The 22,444-nt window shown below is 45.7% G+C and overlaps 1 protein-coding gene across 1 annotated transcript in view; it reads left to right on the top strand.

Moving 5' to 3' along the window:
- LOC135898146 (uncharacterized) overlaps positions 1-22,444 on the top strand; it is a 94,907-nt gene that overhangs the window by 36,718 nt on the left and 35,745 nt on the right. Inside the window, exon 5 of the mRNA XM_065426920.2 lies at positions 22,058-22,351. Coding sequence (XP_065282992.2) covers positions 22,058-22,351 — 294 coding nt within the window. The remainder of the gene's footprint in view (positions 1-22,057; positions 22,352-22,444) is intronic.

Genomic DNA, 22,444 nt, shown 5'->3' with positions numbered 1-22,444 from the left:
TCTTGACAAGAGTTATAAGGCAAAATTTTTATTTATATATTTAAATTGCACTCAGGTATGGCTTCATCGGCTTGTGACTGATAAAAATTGTGCCTCTGGGTATCCATTCTAGCTAACTGCATGATTTGCACGATTCACAGAAGTAATTTTTCATACGCGATCTGCTATTCTAATTTTCCGAAGCATAGGTGCACCCTTTTGGGAAGCTGCGTGGCTGTAAAATTGTGTCATTGATCAGAAGGCTACCAGTAGGATATCTTCTGTGAGCCTGGTATAGATAAGTGAAATACGAAAATTCACCTGTACCGCAATTTCCGTAAATTTATTGAGCCTATGAGGTCCCGAAAAATGAGGGTTCTACAGTACGACGTTGTTATTCATTCATACGACGTTATTCTGAACATTCTATTTGGCAGATCGCATAACTCAAAGTTCAGAGATCACACTACCATGTGGTGAACAGGTGCTAATAAATTTAGCGTCATTGAACAATTCTAATTTAAGGCCAGCTAATGCGACGGCTACATAGTACGTGCTTCAGCTGGGGTTTCTACTCATTTGCTAATCTGCAAAGCAACACAGACTGATGCTTGCCGCCACCTGCACTGCATATTTTTGGATATGGCCTTTCAGCTTCGGTTCAACTTAAATGGCAGACAGCACCTCAGAAAACCGCCTCTTAGTAGTGCCTTTGGTTCCTAGGTCTTGTTCAGTTTTTTTTAGGAATGCTACTAAATGCGTGTTCTGCATATTTGTCTGCCTTATTGAGAAGGGCCGTTCAGTTCAGTTCGACGACACCTAGATGTGCGTTCTTCAACTGCGACAGTGCATCTTCGTTAAGCATGCGCAATTACAAAAAATTAAACTTTGCTCATTTTATTACCCACTCTATATACTTTTCCACGTGAGTAATTCTCACATCTAAGCAACCATATTGTATGTGAGCATATAAAAATAAGCTAATGATTCTCAGAACATTTTTTTTTCAAACGGACCATCACTGCGCATAAAGACAAACCTAAATGAAACCCTTCCAAGTCACATAACCTAAGCTGGAAAGAATTGCTAAGGGAAAGGGCGTTCAACTCTACTTCTCGATGTTCGGGGCATATGTTTGACCTGAAAACGCTGCCTTCTGGTTGATCTTGGGATGATCGCTACCAACGTATGAAAACAGCAATACGTACTTGTGATGTTGTACACGGAACATTGTAAGCTCCACAGTGGCTAGCATACCATTACACGACAAAGCCATGTCTTGTTTTTCCCTTCTTGAAGCAGTTGGGATGCTATGTTGAAAAATGTCTTGTTTAAAATGCAGATAATAAGGAGCCCTGAACCATTGTTTTTGACGAAGGCATCTGGCACAGTATTATTTACAAGTCTCGTGAAGTGCTTCAAGTCAACCTTTATTCGTTGGACAACTGGTACAGTGGGCCGCCATTTGGAATTCAAACAGAGAACTGGAACGATATCATTTGCAGAGGTTCGGGAAACACTATATTACCGTTTAAGTTTGTTTGTATGCTGCTTTGAACGTAACGTAACTACTTTTTCTTTCACAAGGATTGGATCAATTTTACTTGCATTTTCTTGCAGCGGCAGGACATCATCGAAGAGGGAGTTTGGTGTTGAACGTCTGTTACTGCGTTGAGAATTAAGTTGTGCACGCTTTGTCGGCTCCATCATGAGCTTTCGACAGACAGTTATCGCATACGCATATCTACAACTTCGGGAAATTATAAGAAATTATTTTTGAAAGAGGGCCTCACAGGTATTTATTTAGCCTTATTGAATATCTGTTGATTGATAGGCCGCTATTAGTGCCAAGTCAAGTTCTTTCAAGTTTTTATTGATCACATGAAGATGTGTGCATTGGGTACAGTATAAACGTGGGGCCCTATAACCTACTTAGGAGTTGTGAAGGGGGTCTCTATGTTATGTGCTCTTATATTAAAGCTAGAGCGCGTGAGAGAGAAGAACAATGTTGAGACAGTACAAATACGGCACATACTCATTGAGCAATTGACACTAGCATAAAAAAGCGAAGGTTAGTTTTGTCGCTAGTAAATTGCCATTGTGCGATTAGATCTATTGGTAAAGATTCCAGAGCTGCGACGGGGCATGCGAAAATGTAAATGATCGAGAATTAGTGCGATATTTGGGAACAGTTATCATTTTCGTGGTGACTGATTGTAATGGGTAGGTGGTATTCTGATAAATATTTTTTACTGAAGAACATAGCATAATCTTGTGCATGATTTTGTAAAGCAAAGCTATAACATGGTAATCAATGCAATATCTCACGGGTAGTGTATTAAGTGATTGGCACGTGAAGGTGATTGAGTTCGATCAACTAGAAAGAGAATACCTCGCAGTGTTGTATTTCGTGGTGCAATAATTGGAGAGAAAGGACGTGAGTCCCTACACTGCAATAGCATACATAATATGTGAATGTGTAAAACTCACATGAACGCTAAGAAATGTGTTCAAAGCAAACATGTAACGTTGTCTTTACAGTATTGTGATTTTATCATAGATGGTTCGTGGTTAGTGCAAACTTCATAGATATGTTCAGGGCACTTTACTGTCAAGGTACACGCCTAAAAATTCCGCCTCGTTAACCTTTTGCAAAAGAGTTGTTGAAGTTTAGAGTGATTTAGTGTTGACTATAGTAGGGCGTTTCTTGCAGCGAAAACTAAATAATTACTTTTCTTTGTTCTTGCCAGAGGACAGTAAGGTTGAAGCCAGTTAGATAGTTTTATCAGGACCTCAGTGTCTTAGTGTAGAGATCTTTTTCCGTACCAGCTGTCAGAAAAATATTGGTATCCGTCCCCGTATAAAACTCAATCTTCAGAGAGAAGACTGTATTTATTGATATTCGTATAGGCCGCCGGACAGCCATCCGTCATTCTTCAATTTGCTCCGTAAAGCACTAACCAACATCACTGGCAAATTCCCTAAGGCACCTATTCACCTCATTGGTGACTTCAATTACCCTAACAATAACTGGCCTCTGCTTTCTGTAACCAACAGGTCACTGTTATCCGAAGCTAAAGAATTTATTGACATTATTCTAGACTTCAACCTGCATCAGGTGATATCACGTTCTACAAGAGGGGATAACACCCTTGACCTTATGCTCACACCTTGCCCTGATAGCTTAAACAGCGTTACCACACTACCCATTCTTAGCGATCATAACCTCATCCATACCTGTATGACAATAGCGCTTAAGAAAAAGTCATTCACAACGAAAATAATAAAATATTACAAAAGGGCAGACTTCGACGCTATAAATAACGAACTCCGAATTTTTTAAAATGATTTTCAGCACTCTTACTTATCAAACACTCTCTACAGCAACTGGGAACTTTATAAGAATGTATTGCTTTAACTTAGAAGCTAGATACATACTAACAGTTCACGTGAAATCTGACTCTAACAATGAATTGTTTAATAAACGGCTCAAAGTTCTCCTTACTAAAAAGAAAAGGCTTTACAGAAAAGCCAAACATACAAATAACTCAGGAACATGGGGGAAATACGAACTGTGCGCTAACCATTATATTCATGAGCTGACGATAGCCACGGATAACTTCTTTAATCATTTAAACCTTCTGTCGATTCTACGATCAAACCCCAATAAATTCTGACGCTTACGGATACACATACTAGAGAGACTACACATACTAGACAGATTGAACTAAAAGATCCGGATAGTAAACTCGTTAACTCAGAGAAATGCGCGCCAGCGCTTAACGACTTCACTACAGTTTTTTACAAGACTAATGACACTCCCATTGAACCAATACCACCACTTTCAGTAAAATTATTGCCAGACATTAAGCTTAATCCTGATGGCATATGTAGCCTGATTATTTCACTAAAACTAACCATCTCAGCTGGGTGTGATGGAATTAACGCCAAAATACTAGTTAACAACAGTCACACTTCTAGCCAATTACTACACCTAATATTTACAAAATCCTTAAGGACTGAAACCTTGCCCAACGAGTTGAAAAAGACCCATGTCGTACCAATCTTTAAGACCGATGACCGCTCCCGTGCTATAAATTATTGCCCAATTTCTCTGACCAGCATTCCTTCTAAACTTCGAGAACAGCTAATCTCATCCCACCTAATGGCTCACCTGGAATCTATCCACTTCTTTTACCCTCACCATCACGGCTTCAGAAAACTATTTTCATGGGAGACTCAACTCGGCGAGTTCACCTATGACATTCTGCAATTCATGGACCTTTGTTTGCAGATTGATGCCACCTTCTTGGATTACTCGAAAGCATTCGATCGTGTTTGCCACAATCACCTACTTCAAAAGCTCGCATCTATCGGAATCCCAAATAGCTTGCTTACCTGGCTGGAACACTTCTTAAAAGGGCACACACAGTTTATCTCTGCAAATAACCATAATTCATCTCTTAGCAGCGTAACATCGGGTGTGCCCCAAGGCGGTGGTTTATCTACATCAATGACTTGCCTGCTAACAATAAGAATAAATTGCGGCTTTTCGCGGATGACTGTGTCCTATATTCCCCTATCAAAGGCTCGAATGATGTCACCACACTACAACAGGATCTCGATTCCATCGCAGTATGGTGCGAGAAATGGGTTATGCCACTTAACCTCACTAAATGCAAAGCTCTGTCATTCACCCGCAACCACAGCTTAACCAGTCACAACTACACAATAAATTCAGCTCCTATCAATCATTCCCTGTCTTACAAATATCTCGACGTTCACATGACATCGACACTATCATGGGCAACTCATATTGACACCATCTCTTCTAATGCTTCACGTACCCTTGGGTATTAAAAGCGCAGCCTGAAAGCCGCATCACAAGAAATGAAAAAGCTAGCATATCTAACATTCATACGTCCGAAGTTAGAATATGCGTCATCTATCTGGTAGCCTTCCCTATAATATCTCACCTATGACGTAGAAGCAATACAAAATCGTGCTGCTCGGTTTATAACTTCCAATTACTCTAGTGAAACGAGCATAACCGCACTAAAACGTACACGTGAACTAGGATCACTTGCTTCGCGCCGGATCTTCTCTCGTATTTGCTTGCTTCATACCTTTTATTACCATCCAAACTCCATGCATTCTCTATTAAATGCACTCTTACGTACATCCTCTCGCTTAAGTCACAGTCGTCCCATAGCAAGCAATAACACCCGATCATCTGCCATGAACACTTCATTCTTCCCCGACGTAATAACCCACTGGTACCATCTCCCAGGAAATATCGTGTCATGCATTGACCGTAGAAAGTTCCGCGACGAAATGTTAAATAACCACATTGCCTAAATACCGATTCCACCTACCCTTACTCTAACACGATGTTCCCCTTTTTCGCAATTGTACCTGGATTGCTTTTGTTCATTGTTGTTTCTTTACTGTTCTGTACATCTGTTCTAACATTGTCACAAGGATTTCAGGCCTCCCTTATGTAATGCCCCCGGGCCTTTAAGGTGAAAATAAATCAATTATTCAGTATAATATTATTAACTGCACAATATTATTCACGGCTATCTAAAAATATTTCTGGAAATGTTATATTGTCACAAGCTGTCATGAACCACGCCTGCCGCACAGACAACCAGAAGAAAGAAGAGAACGACGTTGGCCAAGCTGCCGCGAGACCGCTCTTCAACAACCGCGCCTATCAACCAGATGCATATGGTTCTGCGTTAAACACCTCGTGTGTAACATTTGGTGGAGGTGCGGGGTAACTCCCACGACCTACAACGGAACCACCAGCACAAGAGCTACGCCGAAGCCGTCGCCTCGCCGGACTTTCGCCGTCGCGCTCAATCATGGCTACAGAGCAAAAATTGGAAGACGCTTAAGCTTCGCCTTCAAGAGTGGAACGCGACAGCGTTCACATCGACCCGCCAAGGGGTGTAAGACAATGCGCTACGGCGCAGGGATCACTTACGAGGCGCCCCGCATCGGACTTTGCGGCCACCTATCACGCGGAGAGCGTCGAGCAACGCAGCGTTCGGCGCGGCAACGAAACGTGCGCCTGAGCAAACGGTACGAACCAAAGAACTCGGTGTCTCGGAGGGGCAAACGATCTACGCCAGCCAAACGTCGTGATCGGCACGGGCAGAGAGATAGATAGATAGTAATCTAGAGAAAGGAACGGCGCTTGATTCTGTAACCCGCGTGGGAGCACGGCGAAGCGTCGTCAGGGGAGAGGGAGTCGGGGCAACGACGCGCCTGGAACCGGTCCGCGCACAGCGCGCCACCTGTCGGGGCAGCGCCGTACATTGAGAGGAGGGGGTCTTCTGTGTTTGCCGCAAGATGGCTCTGCGTGTGCGGTAAGCGCAGAAGAAATGTAGCGGAAACGTACTTCGCTACTCGTGTAAATGCGACTTCTGTAAGTTACATGCTCATAATTACCGATATACACCGCAGTGTAACTTTCTACGGCACGTTTTTAAGGCAACACCGCGTTCACTAGAAGCGCGTTTGTACCGCTTTCAAGCATCGAACTCGTGGCTGAGTGGTAGCGTCTCCGTCTCACACTCCGGAGACCCTGGTTCGATTCCCACCTAGCCCATCTTGGAAGTTGCTTTTTATTTATGAAGGGCCTGCCGCGATTTATCGCTCATTGTCAACGCCGCGGACGCCGGCACCGACGCCGACGACACCGGCTTTTCTGCGACACGAGCTTCTTAACGCTATCGCGTTAAAATACCCTCACCAGCAGTGCCTCGGCAAGCCCAGTCCCTATCCAGCACTACCGAGAGCCACGCACGTTCTCGGCGAAAGCAGAGGAAGATGTGGATGAGTGGCTAACCCATTACGAAAGGGTAAGCCAATACAATAACTGGAATGCTGCCAGTCAGCTTAGGAACGTTGTTTTCTTCTTGGCCGGCACGACGCTGGTATGGTAAGACAACCACGCGGACATGCTAACTACATGAACACGCTTCGTTGAGGAAATCAAAAAGTGTTTCGGTGACTCGGACGCAAAGAGGAAACGTGCGGAACTCACATTAGGCCAGAGAGCTCAGGTACCCGGCGAGACTTGCACTACCTATATTGAAGAAATTTTGAAGCTGTGCCGAACCGTCAACCCTCACATGACAGAGGAAGATAAGGTGGGGCACGCGGTAAAAGGAATAGCGGAAGACGTGTACAGCGTCCTTAATGGTAAAGAAAACTTGCACACTGTATCAGAACTGATACGGCACTGCCATACGTTCGAGGCGCTGAAGACTCGCCGCATTACGCCAAAGTTTGGACGGCTGGCCAATGTAACAACTGTAGCAAGTGTTAACACGAGTCCTCCGCTCCCAGACCTTTCGTCCGCCATCCGCCAGATAGTCCGCGAGGAGCTACAGCGACATGAAGAACAGGCACGTCATGCGGCGCCACGTTGCAGCTCCTCCGTTTTCCGAGACACTCTTTGGGAACCCCCTTCGGCTACTTGGAACCACTCCGTGAACGTCGCGGATCTTAACGACTCCAGAGACGAACCGCATTACATTACGACCGAACCACCACGCAATGATTCGCCCCCTCAACATTATGATCCACGCCCACGCAACTTTCGTCCACGAAGACTCGCCGCTACCTACGACTTTCAAGGGGAAGAGCCTCGTTACCCTCAACCGATGTCTTCGGCAGAATACTTCAATCCGCATGCTGAAGTTCGCCCTTCGCCAGTGTGTTACTGCTGCGGCATGCCTGGCCATATAGCTAGGTACTGTAGCAGACGCCGAGCATCGAACTACGGATCGTCAGCGCCGACTATGCGGTCTAGCGGTCGTACACTGCGCACTCAGTGGCCAGGAGACTCCACTTCAGGAAGCCACTTTCGAGAGGACCGATGCAGCGCCCAGGAGACCTACCTTGGAGGAGAAAGAACCCGGAACCGCTATCGCTCCCCTGCCTCCGACAGTACTCTGACGCCACCACCAGCCTTCCGAGCCTCCCTATCACGATCCCCTCGGCCGCGATTCACGTCACCATCGCCTCGGCGCCGTTTCGTGTCGCCCCCGCCGGGAAACTAGCCAGCGCGGCCGATGGAGGTGAGGTCACTGGAAAATGTGTGCTGCCGCCTCAACTGCCTCCAACTATTTTCATGCTAAAGGATAAGGTTCATGTACTGACTGATGGGGTCTCTACAATGGCTTTAGTCGACACGGGAGCAACTGTCTCGGTCATGAGTGTGGGGTTTAAAGGCCTTCTAGAACGCAAGGTTATGTTTCGTTGGGACGAGTGCACAAGTTTCCGTGGAGTCAGTGGTGAATCATTATACCCGGTTGGTGTGTGTAACGTAGATGTGTCATTGGGTGGGAAAGTTTTTAATGCAGAGTTTACTGTTCTTCCTCGCTCCTCGCATGACGTTATTCAGTTGTGTGGTGCGAATGTTGACTGCCGGACGGGAGAACTCAGTGTCGACACCAGTGTTTCACACGTGCTCTTTGAAGGTGAAGCTTGCCCGGAGAGTGTGCTGTGCGTGTCTGAGGATACAGTTGTGCCCGCCTTATCCGCGATGTGTGTTGCCGTCGCCTGTTCATCTCCGACTCCTATCTCGTTCGACGCTGCAGTGGAACCTGTACATCGGAACTGCCTCAAGAAAAACGTGTTAATTCCGCACTGCGTAGTCTCAGTGACCAATGGATGCGCGGGGCTGTGGGCGCTAAACTGTTCCACTGAAGCGGCAGTGCTACCTCAAGGCCTAAAGGTTGCCACGTTTCAGGAAGACTCGCCCGTATCGGTGGCAGTACTTACAGAGCTCCCCGATGGTGGAGCAACCAGTGTCTCGAGCCCCAGGAGCTCGAAGATACTTTCCATGATCGACAAGTCACTCAGCGATCACGAGCGTCGAGTTTTGATGGCCCTGTTTACGAAACATACCTCGGTATTCGACTTTGCGCAGCACGATGGCCCGCCATCAATTCCTGCCTCCAGAACTCATCACCCCATCAACACAGGAGCCGCCCAGCCAATCCGACAAAAACCCTATCGTGTATCCCCGTCAGAACGCAAGATAATCAGCGATCAGGTCCAAGAAATGCTATGCAAAGGCGTCATTTGAGAATCATCTAGTCCTTGGGCAGCCCCCGTGATATTGATGAAGAAGAAAGACGGTACGTGGCGGTTCTGTGTTGATGACCGTCGCCTAAACGCCGTCACTAAGAAAGATGTATATCCGATCCCACGAATTGACGACGCCATCGACTGTCTCTCTGCGCCATTTCACTTTTCCTCAATCGATTTACGGTCAGGTTACTGGCAAATTTCCATACACAAGGACGACAGAGAAAAGACAGCATTTGTAACACCCGACGGACTATTCGAGTTTAACGCGATGCCTTTCGGGTTGTGTAACGCACCCGCAACGTTCGAAAGGTTCATGAACATGATATTACATGGCTTAAAATGGGAAGTTAGCATGTTCTACTTAGACGACGTTGTGATCTTCGGGCGAACGTTTAGTGAGCACAACAAACGTTTGGATTTGGTCATGAACTGCTTGGAGAAAGCGGGCCTTGTGCTCAATTAAAAAAAATTCCGTTTTGGGGAACGACAAGCTCTTGTGCTAGGCCATCTGGTCGCTAAAGAAGGCATCCGACCAGATCCACAAAAGACTGCGGCCGTAGAAGCATTTAGAGCACCCAACTCTGTAAAGCAGTTAAGAAGTTTCTTGGGCTTGTGCTCCTACTTTCGCCGATTCATTCCCCGGATTGCTGACATGGCTCATCCCCTTACACGCCTTCTCCAAAAAGGCGTTCCCTTTGAGTGGACTGCAGATTGCGACTCATCGTTTCACCAGCTCAAGTTCCTGTTGACATCCCAACCGATTCTACGGCACTTTGATCCTTCATCACCAACGGAGATTCACACCGATGCCAGCGGCATAGGCATCGGTGCTGTGCTAGTTCAGCGTGTTGACGACAGTGAGCACGTGATGTCTTACGCTAGCCGGTCCTTGAGCCGCTCCGAGCGAAACTACACAGTCACCGAACAAGAGTGTGCAATGGTTTCGTTCATATCTCTATGGGCACCCCTTCACTGTGATAACAGATCATCATTCGCTATGCTGGCTTGTGAATCTGCGGGATCCCTCAGGACGACTAGCGCGCTGGGCACTCCGTCTAGAGGAATACGATTTCGGTATTTGCTACAAAAGTGGCCGGCAACATGCTGACGCTGATTGTCTCTCTCGGATGCCACTTCAAACAACTGAATGTGATGCAGACAATTTTGATGAATACATCGCTTTTGGGTCCCCGGAATTTCCGGATATGGGTACCATCATATCCGTGCAGCACAAGGACGAGAGCTTACAACCGCTCTTCGCGGCAGCACAGGAGTCACCTGCAGGCAGTCGCTTTCGCCTACGTGATGGTGGCGCGCTGTATAAGAAGAGCTACTCGACCACCGGTGCACGCTACCTTTTAGTTGTCCCCAAGAACCTTCGCCACCAAGTATTACACGCCATGCACGATGACCCCACTTCCGGTCATCTTGGTTCCACGCGTACACTCTACCGGGCTCAAGAACGTTTTTACTGGCCTAAGATGCGGAAAGATATCGAACGGTACGTCGCCAGCTGCTCTCAATGCCAGCGCTACAAGCGTCCACCACAGGCGCCACATGGCCTGCTTCAACCAGTTTCCCCTCCTAGCGTCCCCTTTGAGCAAGTTGGTATAGATCTTCTGGGCCCTTTCCCGCGATCCTCCAAGGGTAATCGTTGGGTTGTCGTTTGCGTAGATCACCTTACCCGCTATTGTGAGACCGCCGCATTGCCATCGGCCACAGCTACAGAAGTTTCTATCTTCTTGCTGGCTAACGTTATACTCCGACATGGACCTCCTCGCATAGTAATCAGCGATCGTGGGCGACAGTTTACCGCGGGCGTGGTTGAAGAAACCCTTCATATGTGTTCGTGTAGCTTCCGCCATTCAACACCCTACCATCCACAGACTAATGGTCTGGTCGAGCACACAAACAGAACGCTTGCCAACATGCTGTCCATGTACGTCGATTCAGCACACAAGAATTGGGACAGTATCTTGCCTTTCATTACCTATGCCTTCAATACCGCGAGACACGAGACCACTGGTTACTCACCATTTTTCCTTCTGTATGCTCGTCCGCCTCACTACACCCTCGACACCATAATTCTCTACTTCGCTCATGACAACGAATCAATTGATGAGATCCTATGTCGAGCAGAAGAAGCGCGACGCCTCGCTAGGCTACGCACCCTAGCATCGCAGGACCGGTCCAAGATCCGCTATGACGGGCGTCACCACCACGTTTACTTCGATCCTGGTGACCTTGTGTGGCTCTGGACGCCATTGCGGAAGCGTGGCTTGTGCCAGAAGTTTCTCGCCCACTACGTCGGCCCTTACGTTATTCTGGAGCGCCTCAGTGAAGTAAACTACCGCATTGCGCGTCTCACGAGCAGTGGATGACGCTCGGCCAAGGCTGAAGTGACGCACGTCGCGCGTCTGAGGCGTTACAACCCACGAGATGACTGACTCGCCCGGCGGGCTTCGTCTGCCAGCGGGGAAATGTCGCAAGCTGTCATGAACCACGCCTGTCGCACAGACAACCAGAAGAAAGAAGAGAACGGCGTTGGCCAAGCTGCCGTGAGACTGCTCTTCAACAACCGCGCCTATCAACCAGATTCATCTGGTTCTGCGTTAAACACCTCGTGTGTAACAATATGTTGACAAAGACGGGCAGTATTCGGAGCGATATGCAGGAACGTCTTGAAGTATAAGAGCTAACTGTGGGTAAATGAACATTGTAAACACTCGCTGTCGGTTTCCATAGGGACGGTATCTGAAACGCTTACAAAGTTTGTCCGTTTCCTGGAAAGAGCAATATAGGCAGCAATTTAATTATGTGTATGAAGGGGCCCGTTCTATAGAGGTTGTGTTAAAACAGTTCGAAATGTTTTGGGAAACACGCACTTTGAAAATACTTACTGAGTATGCTTTGTCCCAATTTCCATCCGTTATACAAGGTGAATAGTTTATTTTATCAGTTTACTCAGTGAAGTAGGAAAGTAAATTTTTTATAAGCATTATGTAAGAAGAATTTTGTGATTGAGGAACGATAAATACTCAACTGGAGTAAGTCAATTACAACTTTTGTAGGGAGAATATACAATGATTGCAGACCTTCATATACCCATTTCAATGTTAAACAGAATCCTATAGAATGAATATGTTGCTGTATGTTCACCTCTCCAAGATGGTTTGCGTGCTTTTTTGGCCCTAAAAAAGACCTGTACAGTTTAGAGACCCCTTCGGTAGAGTCTAGTCTAATCCTAATTCTAATAGTCTAATTATAGTCTAATTCTAGTGAATGATATGAGTCCGAGTTTCGCTTCTCTTTCCGGTAAGCAAAGCTAACGAATCATTAAAAAACTGTTCTAATAATTGACAACATTCATTAGGGATGGAAACATCTTGCATGCAGAAGTCAAAATGCATACAGGGCGCTCCAATTAACTTTGATGCACCAAGTTTAAAGAAAAAGCAATGTGTTACTCGAAGAAGACCTAATGCATATTGTTTCCAGTACAGTGGAGTCATCATCATCATCATCACCAGCCTGGTTACGCCCACTGCAGGGCAAAGGCATCTCCCATATTTCTCCAACTACCCCGGTCATGTACTAATTGTGGCCATGTTTTCCCTGCAAACTTCTTAATCTCATCCGCCCACCTAACTTTCTGCCGGCCTCTGCTACGCTTCCCTTCCCTTGGAATCCATTCTGTTACACTTAATGACCATCGGTTATCTTCCCTCCTCATTACGTGTCCTGCCCATGCCCATTTCTTTTTCTTGATTTCAACTAAGATATGATTAACTCGCGTTTGTTCCCTCACCCAATCTGCTCTTTTCTTATCCATTAACGTCACACCTATCATTCTTCTTTCCATAGCTCGTTGCGTCGCCCTAAATTTGAGTAGAACCTTTTTCGCAAGCCTCCAGGTTGCTGCCCCGTACGTGAGTACTGGTAAGACACAGCTGTTATAAACTTTTCTCTTGAGGGATAATGGTAACCTGCTGTTCATGATCTGAGAATGCCTGCCAAACGCAGTGGAGTAGCTACCAGTTTTTTCTTGTTACTGAGATTTAATTACGCAATCGTAAACACTTAGGTAACTTGCGATGTACTACCATAATTATCAAAGTGTCAATGGGGCATTAGTAGGCACAGCCAAGGGACACCCAGCTACGGTATTTGCAGCTACGTATTGATTGCATATTATTTTTTTCCGACTGACACATAAACCCTGCGTGCGAAATATGGCCAATAGCGCATGACGGCGCTCCCACCCGCATCTTAAAGCAGCGCCCTCGAACAGGCCCTTTCTCAGCCAGAACGAAATGAAGGAAATAAAGAAAAAAAAATCGCTGCCCAAGCACTCCGTGCAGCTGGTTAAGAAGCGAAGCTGAAACGTTTGGTCCCGGTGTTTATCATTGGTTTATTCCCGACATTTCTTTAAACGAAAGCTTTCTAGTGAGATTCTCGGTTCGCAGTTGCTGCTTGCGCTCGGTTGCGCAAGCCTGTTCTTGTGCCCGTGCTTCAGCGCCGGGATGGCGTAGACAAGCTCATTCCCGGTAATACTCGTGGCGTTGCTGATCGAAAGCTGCCTGCTGCTCAGGAGTACGTTTAACACGTGGCCTACCCATTTCGGAGACGGAGAGAAACTGCTGTGCGCCCGCTCGCCTACTACACAGAGCAACCACTTCACTATTGGCGGATGCGATTGCGTGCCTCTTCTTGGCGTTTTTCTTCGTACATTCGCATGTGGTTGCGCCGGAGGAGCTTTCCGCATACAGGCGACACACAGAGGGATGGACGCATTGGCTAGCCATATACAGCTTCGCTGCAAAACATCATGATCGAGCTAGTGGCTTATCAGCCGCGCCTCCATCGATGCAACACGTAGCGTTTCGTGTTAATTGGAAACAAGCTGTGATAGCTGTTGTCTTAGCGTCGATAAAGTACACGGACTATTCTTTTTTTATTTCCCACTATACTTGTCATCACAAAAGCGAATTGACAACGTCAGTGCAAATGGTTAAAGGTGCGTGTGGTTTCGTCCGAGTAGCCATGCCTTTCTGTAAATTTACGCCCGTGCTATGATTGGTCCCGCCTTCTTCGCTCGCAGTGACTGGACAGGGTTAGGCGGACGAAATCCTTGAAGGAGTAGTGGATGAGTCTGAGTGAAGTCCCGCTATCACGTGTTCCACTTCTGTGGTATCAGCAAGGTGGAACACCAGCACACAGCAGCAGCCGAGCACAAAATTCGCTGGATGCGACTTTTCATGCTGAACAGATTGGAAGGCACAGGCCTGTAGAATTGGCCAGCCAGGTCACCTGACCTCTCTCCACTCGATTTATTCGATGTTATGTGAAATATCGTGCCCACGTAATCGACACGGACGTGAGGTTAGTTCAAGGCAAGGATAACGGATGTCTGCCGTCCAATTCCAGCGTGGCTCATCAAGAACGCCACTGAAGATGACGAAGCGGACTCAGTGCTGTGTAGCTGCTGAAGGAGACCTATTCGAACATGTTCTCAATGCAGCAGCTTGTGTTCAGTGGTGCTTACGAATTCATAGATGATAAGGCCCACAGAAATCTAATGTATTTTTGTTTGTTTGTTTTTGTGCAGGGTTCCCCACTGCCAATTCGCCTCATTTATAATTGCTATATTTACTTTCTTGAACGCATTGATTTTACTCATCTCTAAACGTGGGTCGCTTACCAGTTTCTTTATTTCGCTTTTATTTTTTTTCCCACGACCTAGTTTTTGCTGCACCTATGCACTCATGAAAAATAAAACCGTCACTTTCATTTGGGTTTGGTCCGAAGCAAATTCCTGACGCGACATATAACTGCGCGCGCATTCATGATTTGGAACATGCTATGTCTTTTACTGTGATGAGCAGGAAGTGGAGCATCATTTCATTCAAACAATCGAAGCTGAAATTAGACTCACCATATACAAGCTGCTGCTTCCCGGCATGCCTGAAATTGCCTCCGAGTCCGGTGGCTATGAACACCGCATTTAGTTGATTTACTGAGGGCCCAGTACGTCTGACGAATTCAATCTGTGTTGAAGTTAAGACATGCGTGTAAAAGATAAAGACACGCATGGCACATGACGTAGACTCCTTTCTGCAAGGCTTGAGGGGTATGAACACTCTAGGCATAAAGGAAGAGAGTCGCTGGAATCTGCGAGATCAACTAATGCAGGATCAATCTGAACGAACTGTTGTCTCGTCCGAAGGCCGATATAAGTTCTTGGAAGGCTTTGAAAAGACTCTGTAATTGAACTTCAGAACAACAGAGACGACATCGGAGCTTCACTGCATGTCTAAGAGGCGGCGGTGAAATGCTAAGGAAATACGTTTGCGTTCCGAAAGAATACCGGCAGGAAGGTCAGGTTTAGCAAGTACATCCTCAGGAGCCAAGCGACGCTGGTCGTGCTCGCTACGTGCCTCACTAAGGAGCAATGCGCGAAGTATCCATGGTCACAAAACTAAGAGCAGGGCGAATTGATGTGGTTCCATCTTAACAAAAACATAGTGCGAAAAAGACGCTGACGAGCAAACAAGCGACAAAGACGGGCGCTGACACGCAACTTGTCGAGTCAGCGCCCGTGTTTGACGTTTCTTTGTTTGTGTGCGCTTTTTTCGTGCTCATTTTTTCCATTCAAAAATTGAACTCGTGTTGACAGGAAGGCTCTTGTGATAACAAGGAAGGCTCTTGTGATAACAGGAAGGCTATTGGTCAACGATGGGCTGGAAAAAGGGCTCCAATGTATTGCAGGCGTGGCTCGAGTTTCCTTTGCTTACGCCTGCATGCTGTGGTACTCACCGCTGACACAGAGGAATCATTTTTGAAATCTTGTTGTGCAGCAAAAACAGAGAGACGCACTGTGATTTCTATGGTGAGAAAAAAGGAGCGAGTGACATTGACTTACCACCGAAGGTGGAAGAATGGCGAAGGACAAGAGTAGCCTTTGGTATATGTAGCAGTCAAGATCTGCTGATTGGGTCAACGTTTTGTTACTTGGTGAAGCCAGAAAATGAGGAGCTCATGCATATTGCTCAGACCTTGAAAGAGTACTCATATCATGACTGCGCAATCACCGGAGTGGTGTTAGTGAGCCACGCTTCATAAATATATAGATTTGCAAAGGCAATCATGGCGGATGCAGCCGTGAGGCTGCATGGGCCAATGATTCTGTAGCATTTCGAAGCTCATTGGAAGGCGATAACATTGCAGAATTTCCTGACAGAATTCTCCTGAGACGAGAAATGATGTTCTTTCTACTCCTACCCAAAGCATTTGGAGCGCCGAGACATATGTAATATAAGCGCTGCGCGTGCAATACTGCAAGTTTCTACCGAGTTTCTCGACCATCTTGGAATCATCAGTTGGTTCGTGTTCCGAGTAAACACAATGTTTCTGCGTTCTTGAAAAATAGCAATCATGCGGTATTCACCACTGCCGGATACCTTCGAGAAAACGAGCAAGCTTCGGTGCAATGAACTACTTGACCTTCAGCGACTCACTTTCAATCGATGCGGCATCACAAGGCAAGATGAAATGCCTTGCTTTTAGGTGCACGTTTTCTGCGACGCAAGAACGAAAGCACCTAATCCGCTTTCATACTCCTACATGCACCTACTTGCGAATAGAGCACAGCGAGAGAGAGAGAGCAAATGATAAAGGAAAGGTAGGGAGGTTAACCAGGACTGAGCCCGGTTGGCTACCCTACACTGGGGAAAGGGAAAAGGGGACTGAAAGATTAAAAGAAGAAGAGAAAGTCCACTGGGGATATCGTTCGGTCACTCAGTCCGGGTCACAGACGCTGACTCAGTCCAGTAGCCTTCAAATATCGCAGCAGAGCTTTTGTGGCCTTTCGTAGCTGCGATATGCGAGGCCATGGTCCCAAGATCTTCTTCAAGGTGAACGGTGTGCTGTCTAGCTGATTGAGAGCTGTGCAGAGGTCATGTCTTTCGTTTTGAAAAGATGGGCAGTAGCACAGTAGATGTTCTATAGTTTCCTCGGCACCGCAGGCATTACAGTCGGCGCTATCAGTCATTCCAATCAAAAACGTATACGCATTGGTGAATGCGACGCCCAAGCGTAAGCGGCACAGCATTGTTGCCTCATTTCGCTGAAGTCCTGGTAACAGCCGCAGTTGCATAGAGGGGTCGAGGGAATGCAATCGTTCTTGGGTGAATTCAGGCGTATGCCACTTCTCTAATGTCATACGGTGTGCTACCTTGCTTAGGTGTTGGGCTGCGTCGGTCCGCGATAAAGGGACAGAAACAAGGGTTGCTCCTTCGTGGGCTTTCCTAGCAGCTTCGTCAGCGAGGTCGTTGCCACAGCGAATATAGATTTACTGCCGAGCTAATTTGTACTAAATTATGAGTTGCATCTTTAAATGACCTTTCGGTATATAGGCTGCTGCGAATGACCGCTTTCTTATGACCACGTGTAGTAAGCTACAATTTAACTGTAAGCGAGAGTGCTTGTGCGCGACAGTGTTTTCTTGACAGTATACATCATTCCAATGCACGGGATTCAGAGCCCCGTTGCGAAATGGAATGCCTTTGTGCAAAACACAGTTATCAAAATTCTGAGATTGAATGCCCCTCCACAGTGGAAACGTTGCCCTGGAAATGCAAATTCTGCCAATTGTCTCCCATGAGGCATGTCAGTTCAGAAACTGTCAACAAGCACGTTCTAGTGGCATGGTGGTTATTGAATGTTCAAAAACCGCCAAGAAAGGAGATGTGGGAAAACAAAATGATTTAACCAGCGAATGAAGTAGCAGAAGAGAAAAGAGAAAATGGAGCCACAGGTGCCTTCGGTTTCCAAGAGGAGGTTCTGAATAATTTTTAAATTCCCGGCAAAAGTCTCCCTGTTACCTTTGAACTTCCCATCCCTAGGACAATGAAGTTTTTAAATTTAAGCTTGGCGTTATCAAAGGGCTACGTTTACGGCGCGAACAACAAAAAAGTGACATGTTTCGATACTTCTGCGCCCACTCAGAACTTTCGAAAAGAACTATTGCCACACTTTTCCTGCGGTCAGAACACAGGAGACGTTGCGCACACAAACGCCAGGTCAATTTACCAGGCTTTCAAAAGTTTACCAGGCTTTCAAAAGACGGCCGCACTTGTTCGGTCCTAATCTTCTTCTGCACAGTGAAACAAATTCGGCACATACAGGTCGAGTTTTTTTTTTCTGCCGATGCGCAAGGCCCGGCTGGGAAAATGAAAAGCCGCGAATACACGCAAAGTTCCTCGAGCGGCCAGTAGCGCGGCAATTTTTCGTGTATTCGCGGGCTTCTTTCATGCTTGGAAAACACTTAATGTAGAACGCATCGAGCAACAGAAAGCTGTATCGGCAGTTTTCTTATTGATCAATTCTCTCATTGACAGTTTACATTTAATTATAATGTTTGAGAAGTTGAATAATTAGTAAGACTGATTATATTATTAGGCGGGTTGCAAAAACAATATTCAGAGTATGTCCAAGCCACCGCAAACAACATTAACTCGGTTCTGTCCAGCTACGTGGCAATCGAGAATTTTTAAGGTTTGGCTCGCGTTACGTGAGAACATCGTAAAAACGGGGATAAAGTGCCTCAGAAAGGGTAACCAACGTTTACATAAGTAGGTACACGTATAGAAACGTTCGCCAGTGATTCTTAGGTACTTTAGCATTGTTTACGTAACTTCTATACCGCAGCCTGCTACTCCATCTGTTGGCCCCTTCTTGGTTTTGGATTTCCATAAAGCATTATATGAAATTACATTACATATTTGGACACCTTTCAGAGCAAGGTGAAGGTTTGTTGGTGTCCGTATTTCTAAACGGCTGATCAGTGAAGGGTGCTGAGAGAAAATACACTAGATGTTGTTCAAAAAATTGAACCACCGCTTTTATAGCTCGATAACATGACCACTTCTGACATCTATGGCAGGAAATCGCCTAATAAGATTTGTCATAGTTTCACTGGGTTTGTTGACAGTTCCTTCCCCAAGCCGCAGCACCAATAACGCGCTGCGCTTCATAAAGAACGCTGACATGAGAAGCGCGGCATTGAATGATCTGAGACATATGAGCAAGGCGTTTGCGCATTAGTTCACAGCCCTTCTGTCCAGTGTGAACATTAGACAAGTCTCATTGTCACTGCCAAAATCCTTCGATAAAGCAAGGCAAGACTACCACATACAATATTCAAGAACAATTCTTATTCAATATAAACAACGTCTGAAGGATGGCACTGAAAGACCCAAGCCAGCTCGTTCTATTTACTACATCGGTACAATGTTGATATAGGTAGGGAAGGAAGTAACGTTATAGTGATCTATTGCTTTTTGCTAATTCTTCAAATACATTTGTAAGGCAGTAATTAGTAAACATTATCAATCGAATTTTATTGAACCAACCATAATTGTAATTGCTCACATCTTTTTATGTAATGCGTGCATGTTTTTTTTTTTGAAATCGTGGAAACGAACAATGACAAAACGGCCCGTGAACTTCTGAAAACATATGACGTAGAATAGAGAAGTGATACTTGCGTGTGTCAGGGTTAGGTTGCTTTGTATACCATGGAGAATATTTTTTTTAAAGACCTTGCAAGTGATTTTGCCAGTTTTGTTAAACGCAGTTTACAGGGCGGGCGTTGTGGCTGATGTGTCTGCGCACTGGAGACAGTATACTTAGCATTATTCCGTGCCCTTCTGAATAAAATTGTTAGCAGAGCTTGTGACGGCCTTTTGTGTATGTTCTTTGTGATGGTGTCCTTGCGCAACGCCAAGTCATTAAATAAACTCATCAGAAGGGGCATACTGTCGAGATCAAACTAAACAAGTTTGTATACCACAGCAGTGTGCGGTTTATTGCCGGGACGTTTCAGTGCGTTCAAGTTCGGCATGAAAATCAAGTTACGCGAGGTCAACTGAATGAGATTGGCTATACGAGGATCGCAGTTGGTTTCCGCCATCTCCTCTCTGAACTGAACAAGGCCATATGTCTATATTTGGCAAAATACAGAAAAAGTATGCGTAACTGCTGTGCTTAGCGTCCAAGTGCGTGAGAGATTTGTTGCCTGTGAAAGAAATGACGCATGCAAACACTTGGAAGTGTTAGGAATGGGTTTCTCAGAGATACAATATTTACCTTGCTGCCCTGGCATGTTTCGAAATTCCACCAAGATTCCAATTATCCGAAACAGATGTGACACTGTCGCAAATTTTTTGCGAAGATAAATGTGTGTTGACAAAACACGAGCCGTGTAAAAAAATATCCTAAACAAGGGCGGGACAGCATTTTATCATCACTTTCTCGCTTTCTAATGCGGCAAGGGAAGTTTATGCTGACACGTGATCTTGTGCACCTCGTTCGGGTGACCGCTTTTCACCGTGTAACAAATGTAATCGCTCAGCGCAAGATGCGCCCGTATGTATCGGAAGTTTCTCGAATGTTATCGATTGTTCTTTCTACTGTCTGTTGTCACCCAAGCTTGTGTTATCTGATTGCATGTGTGACATGAATTGTGTTGAACTTTCTGGAAGACACGCAGGCTCCAGCGATTACTCTGGAACCATTGATGGCTCATGTATAAAAGCTGACGCGCTTGACCCACTGATCACATTTTCGACGATCGCCGACTGTGTTCACCGCTGTCGCCATTCTGAGTGTAGCCTGTTCTTGAGGGCACACGTTCGCCCAATGAAACGCTAGTTTCTTCATTCCCAGTTTTGCTCCTTTGTTCTCGGCACTATGTCACAATATTTGGTGAAATAAGGAAAATCTAATGGGTTATGTGTAGGCAAAGTTAAATTTTCCTTTATAAGTTGAAATAATTCTTGTTTTTGTAGTACGTTACCTGTGTGTACTGAATCACTCCCATCGCATACGGGTAAGGTTTGCGATTGTGGATATTCAGTACGCTGCCATGACACAACTACAAATAGCACCAAGATTAATCTTAGAATAAATGGAGAGATCACAATGAAAATCTGTAATGTGTGGGAATCGAATACAGTTGGTGCAAAAAAAATAGAAAAGTGTTTGCAAGCTTCCTACTGCCAGCGGTTACTGTTTGCAATGTCTTGAGACGTAAAGTGTAAGTTTTGTGCAATACGGGACATCCAAAGTGTAACTTGTAATTAACTTTTAACGTTTCTGGCCTATTTAGGAGCCGTCCAAATAAATGTTAAAATATTTTTGTGCATTTTGATATGTAAAACGGGACGGGGGTCTTTGAAGCTTTTTCTGTGTCCACGGTGACTAAATGGGGCAGCTCCTGAATATTAAGTGCTAATAAGGGGTAATTTATGACTGGTACGTAATCAAATTTGAATGCGCGTGACTTGGACCTTTGCAATGAGTTATGTATAGTGGCACTCTTTGGCTCTTTACGTGTATTTCACCCTAACCTTTTGAGGTATTTTTGTGGAATATACGAGGTCTTAGTACGTGTACCCGTGGTCTTCACGGAACTAATTGAGCCATTTTGTTAAACCTTGGTAATGTAGGCGCCTCGTTAAGAGTAATGTGCTGACTAAGTTGCATGTGTGTGTGCTATGTGGTGCCTTTGATCATTAGATGTAACTTACGTATGCAAGTGATATGAAACATTTTACGTGCGTTTTGCCAAATATATTTTCCCGCTGCCTTTGGAGCCTCATGAACGCAGGTGACGTCACACCTAGCGAAAGTGAGGTTGACGAGGAGGATAAGGGATGGGCTACTATGTCCAATGTTCTTATAACTCAAAATGCCTGTGAATAAGTAAGGGCCAGCAGAAAGCATTTTAACCAGGGTCCTTCAGTGTTAATTTGGAACAAGGTCACAAGCGCGCCAGTCTCTTACTGGTAGTGTTTTAAAGTGTGCGATTTATTGGCGCCGTTTCAATTATTGATTCTGTAAGGTTGTGATGGCGTAAGTTCGTACAAGTCTGCTGTATTTCTCATTTGTTTTTGTTTTTTAATAGATTGTCTCGACTAAGGAACCGCTTGACGAGGCCGGAGACGAAGAGACCACTCAGGCGACAGCACAAGAAAATAACGATGCGTCTCCGAATGCGAGTGCTTCTAATGACGAGATGTTCCCGTGCATTTGGTGTACGGCGCTCCGTCCTTCAGAAACCCTTCTTGAGCAAGCGCAGGGGCCCATTGGTCGCAGCATTAATTCTCGAAGCTTGGTTCAGACCAGGCATGAAACGGTACCTCGGTCCATTCGGCATTCGGTGAAGGGGAGAAGCGACTTGATTATAGTAGACTCGACGGTGAGTATAACATCATGCGCATTTTTAAGAGTGATGTCAACTTTCGAAGGCAATGCTGCCAATTCTCTGTAGCGGAAGCATGTTCCTTACTAC

Source organism: Dermacentor albipictus, chromosome 10, assembly GCF_038994185.2.
Source record: "Dermacentor albipictus isolate Rhodes 1998 colony chromosome 10, USDA_Dalb.pri_finalv2, whole genome shotgun sequence".
Lineage (NCBI taxonomy): Eukaryota > Metazoa > Arthropoda > Arachnida > Ixodida > Ixodidae > Dermacentor > Dermacentor albipictus.
Note: the sequence above shows the minus strand (reverse complement) of the source record. Positions and strands in the feature narration are given on the sequence as shown.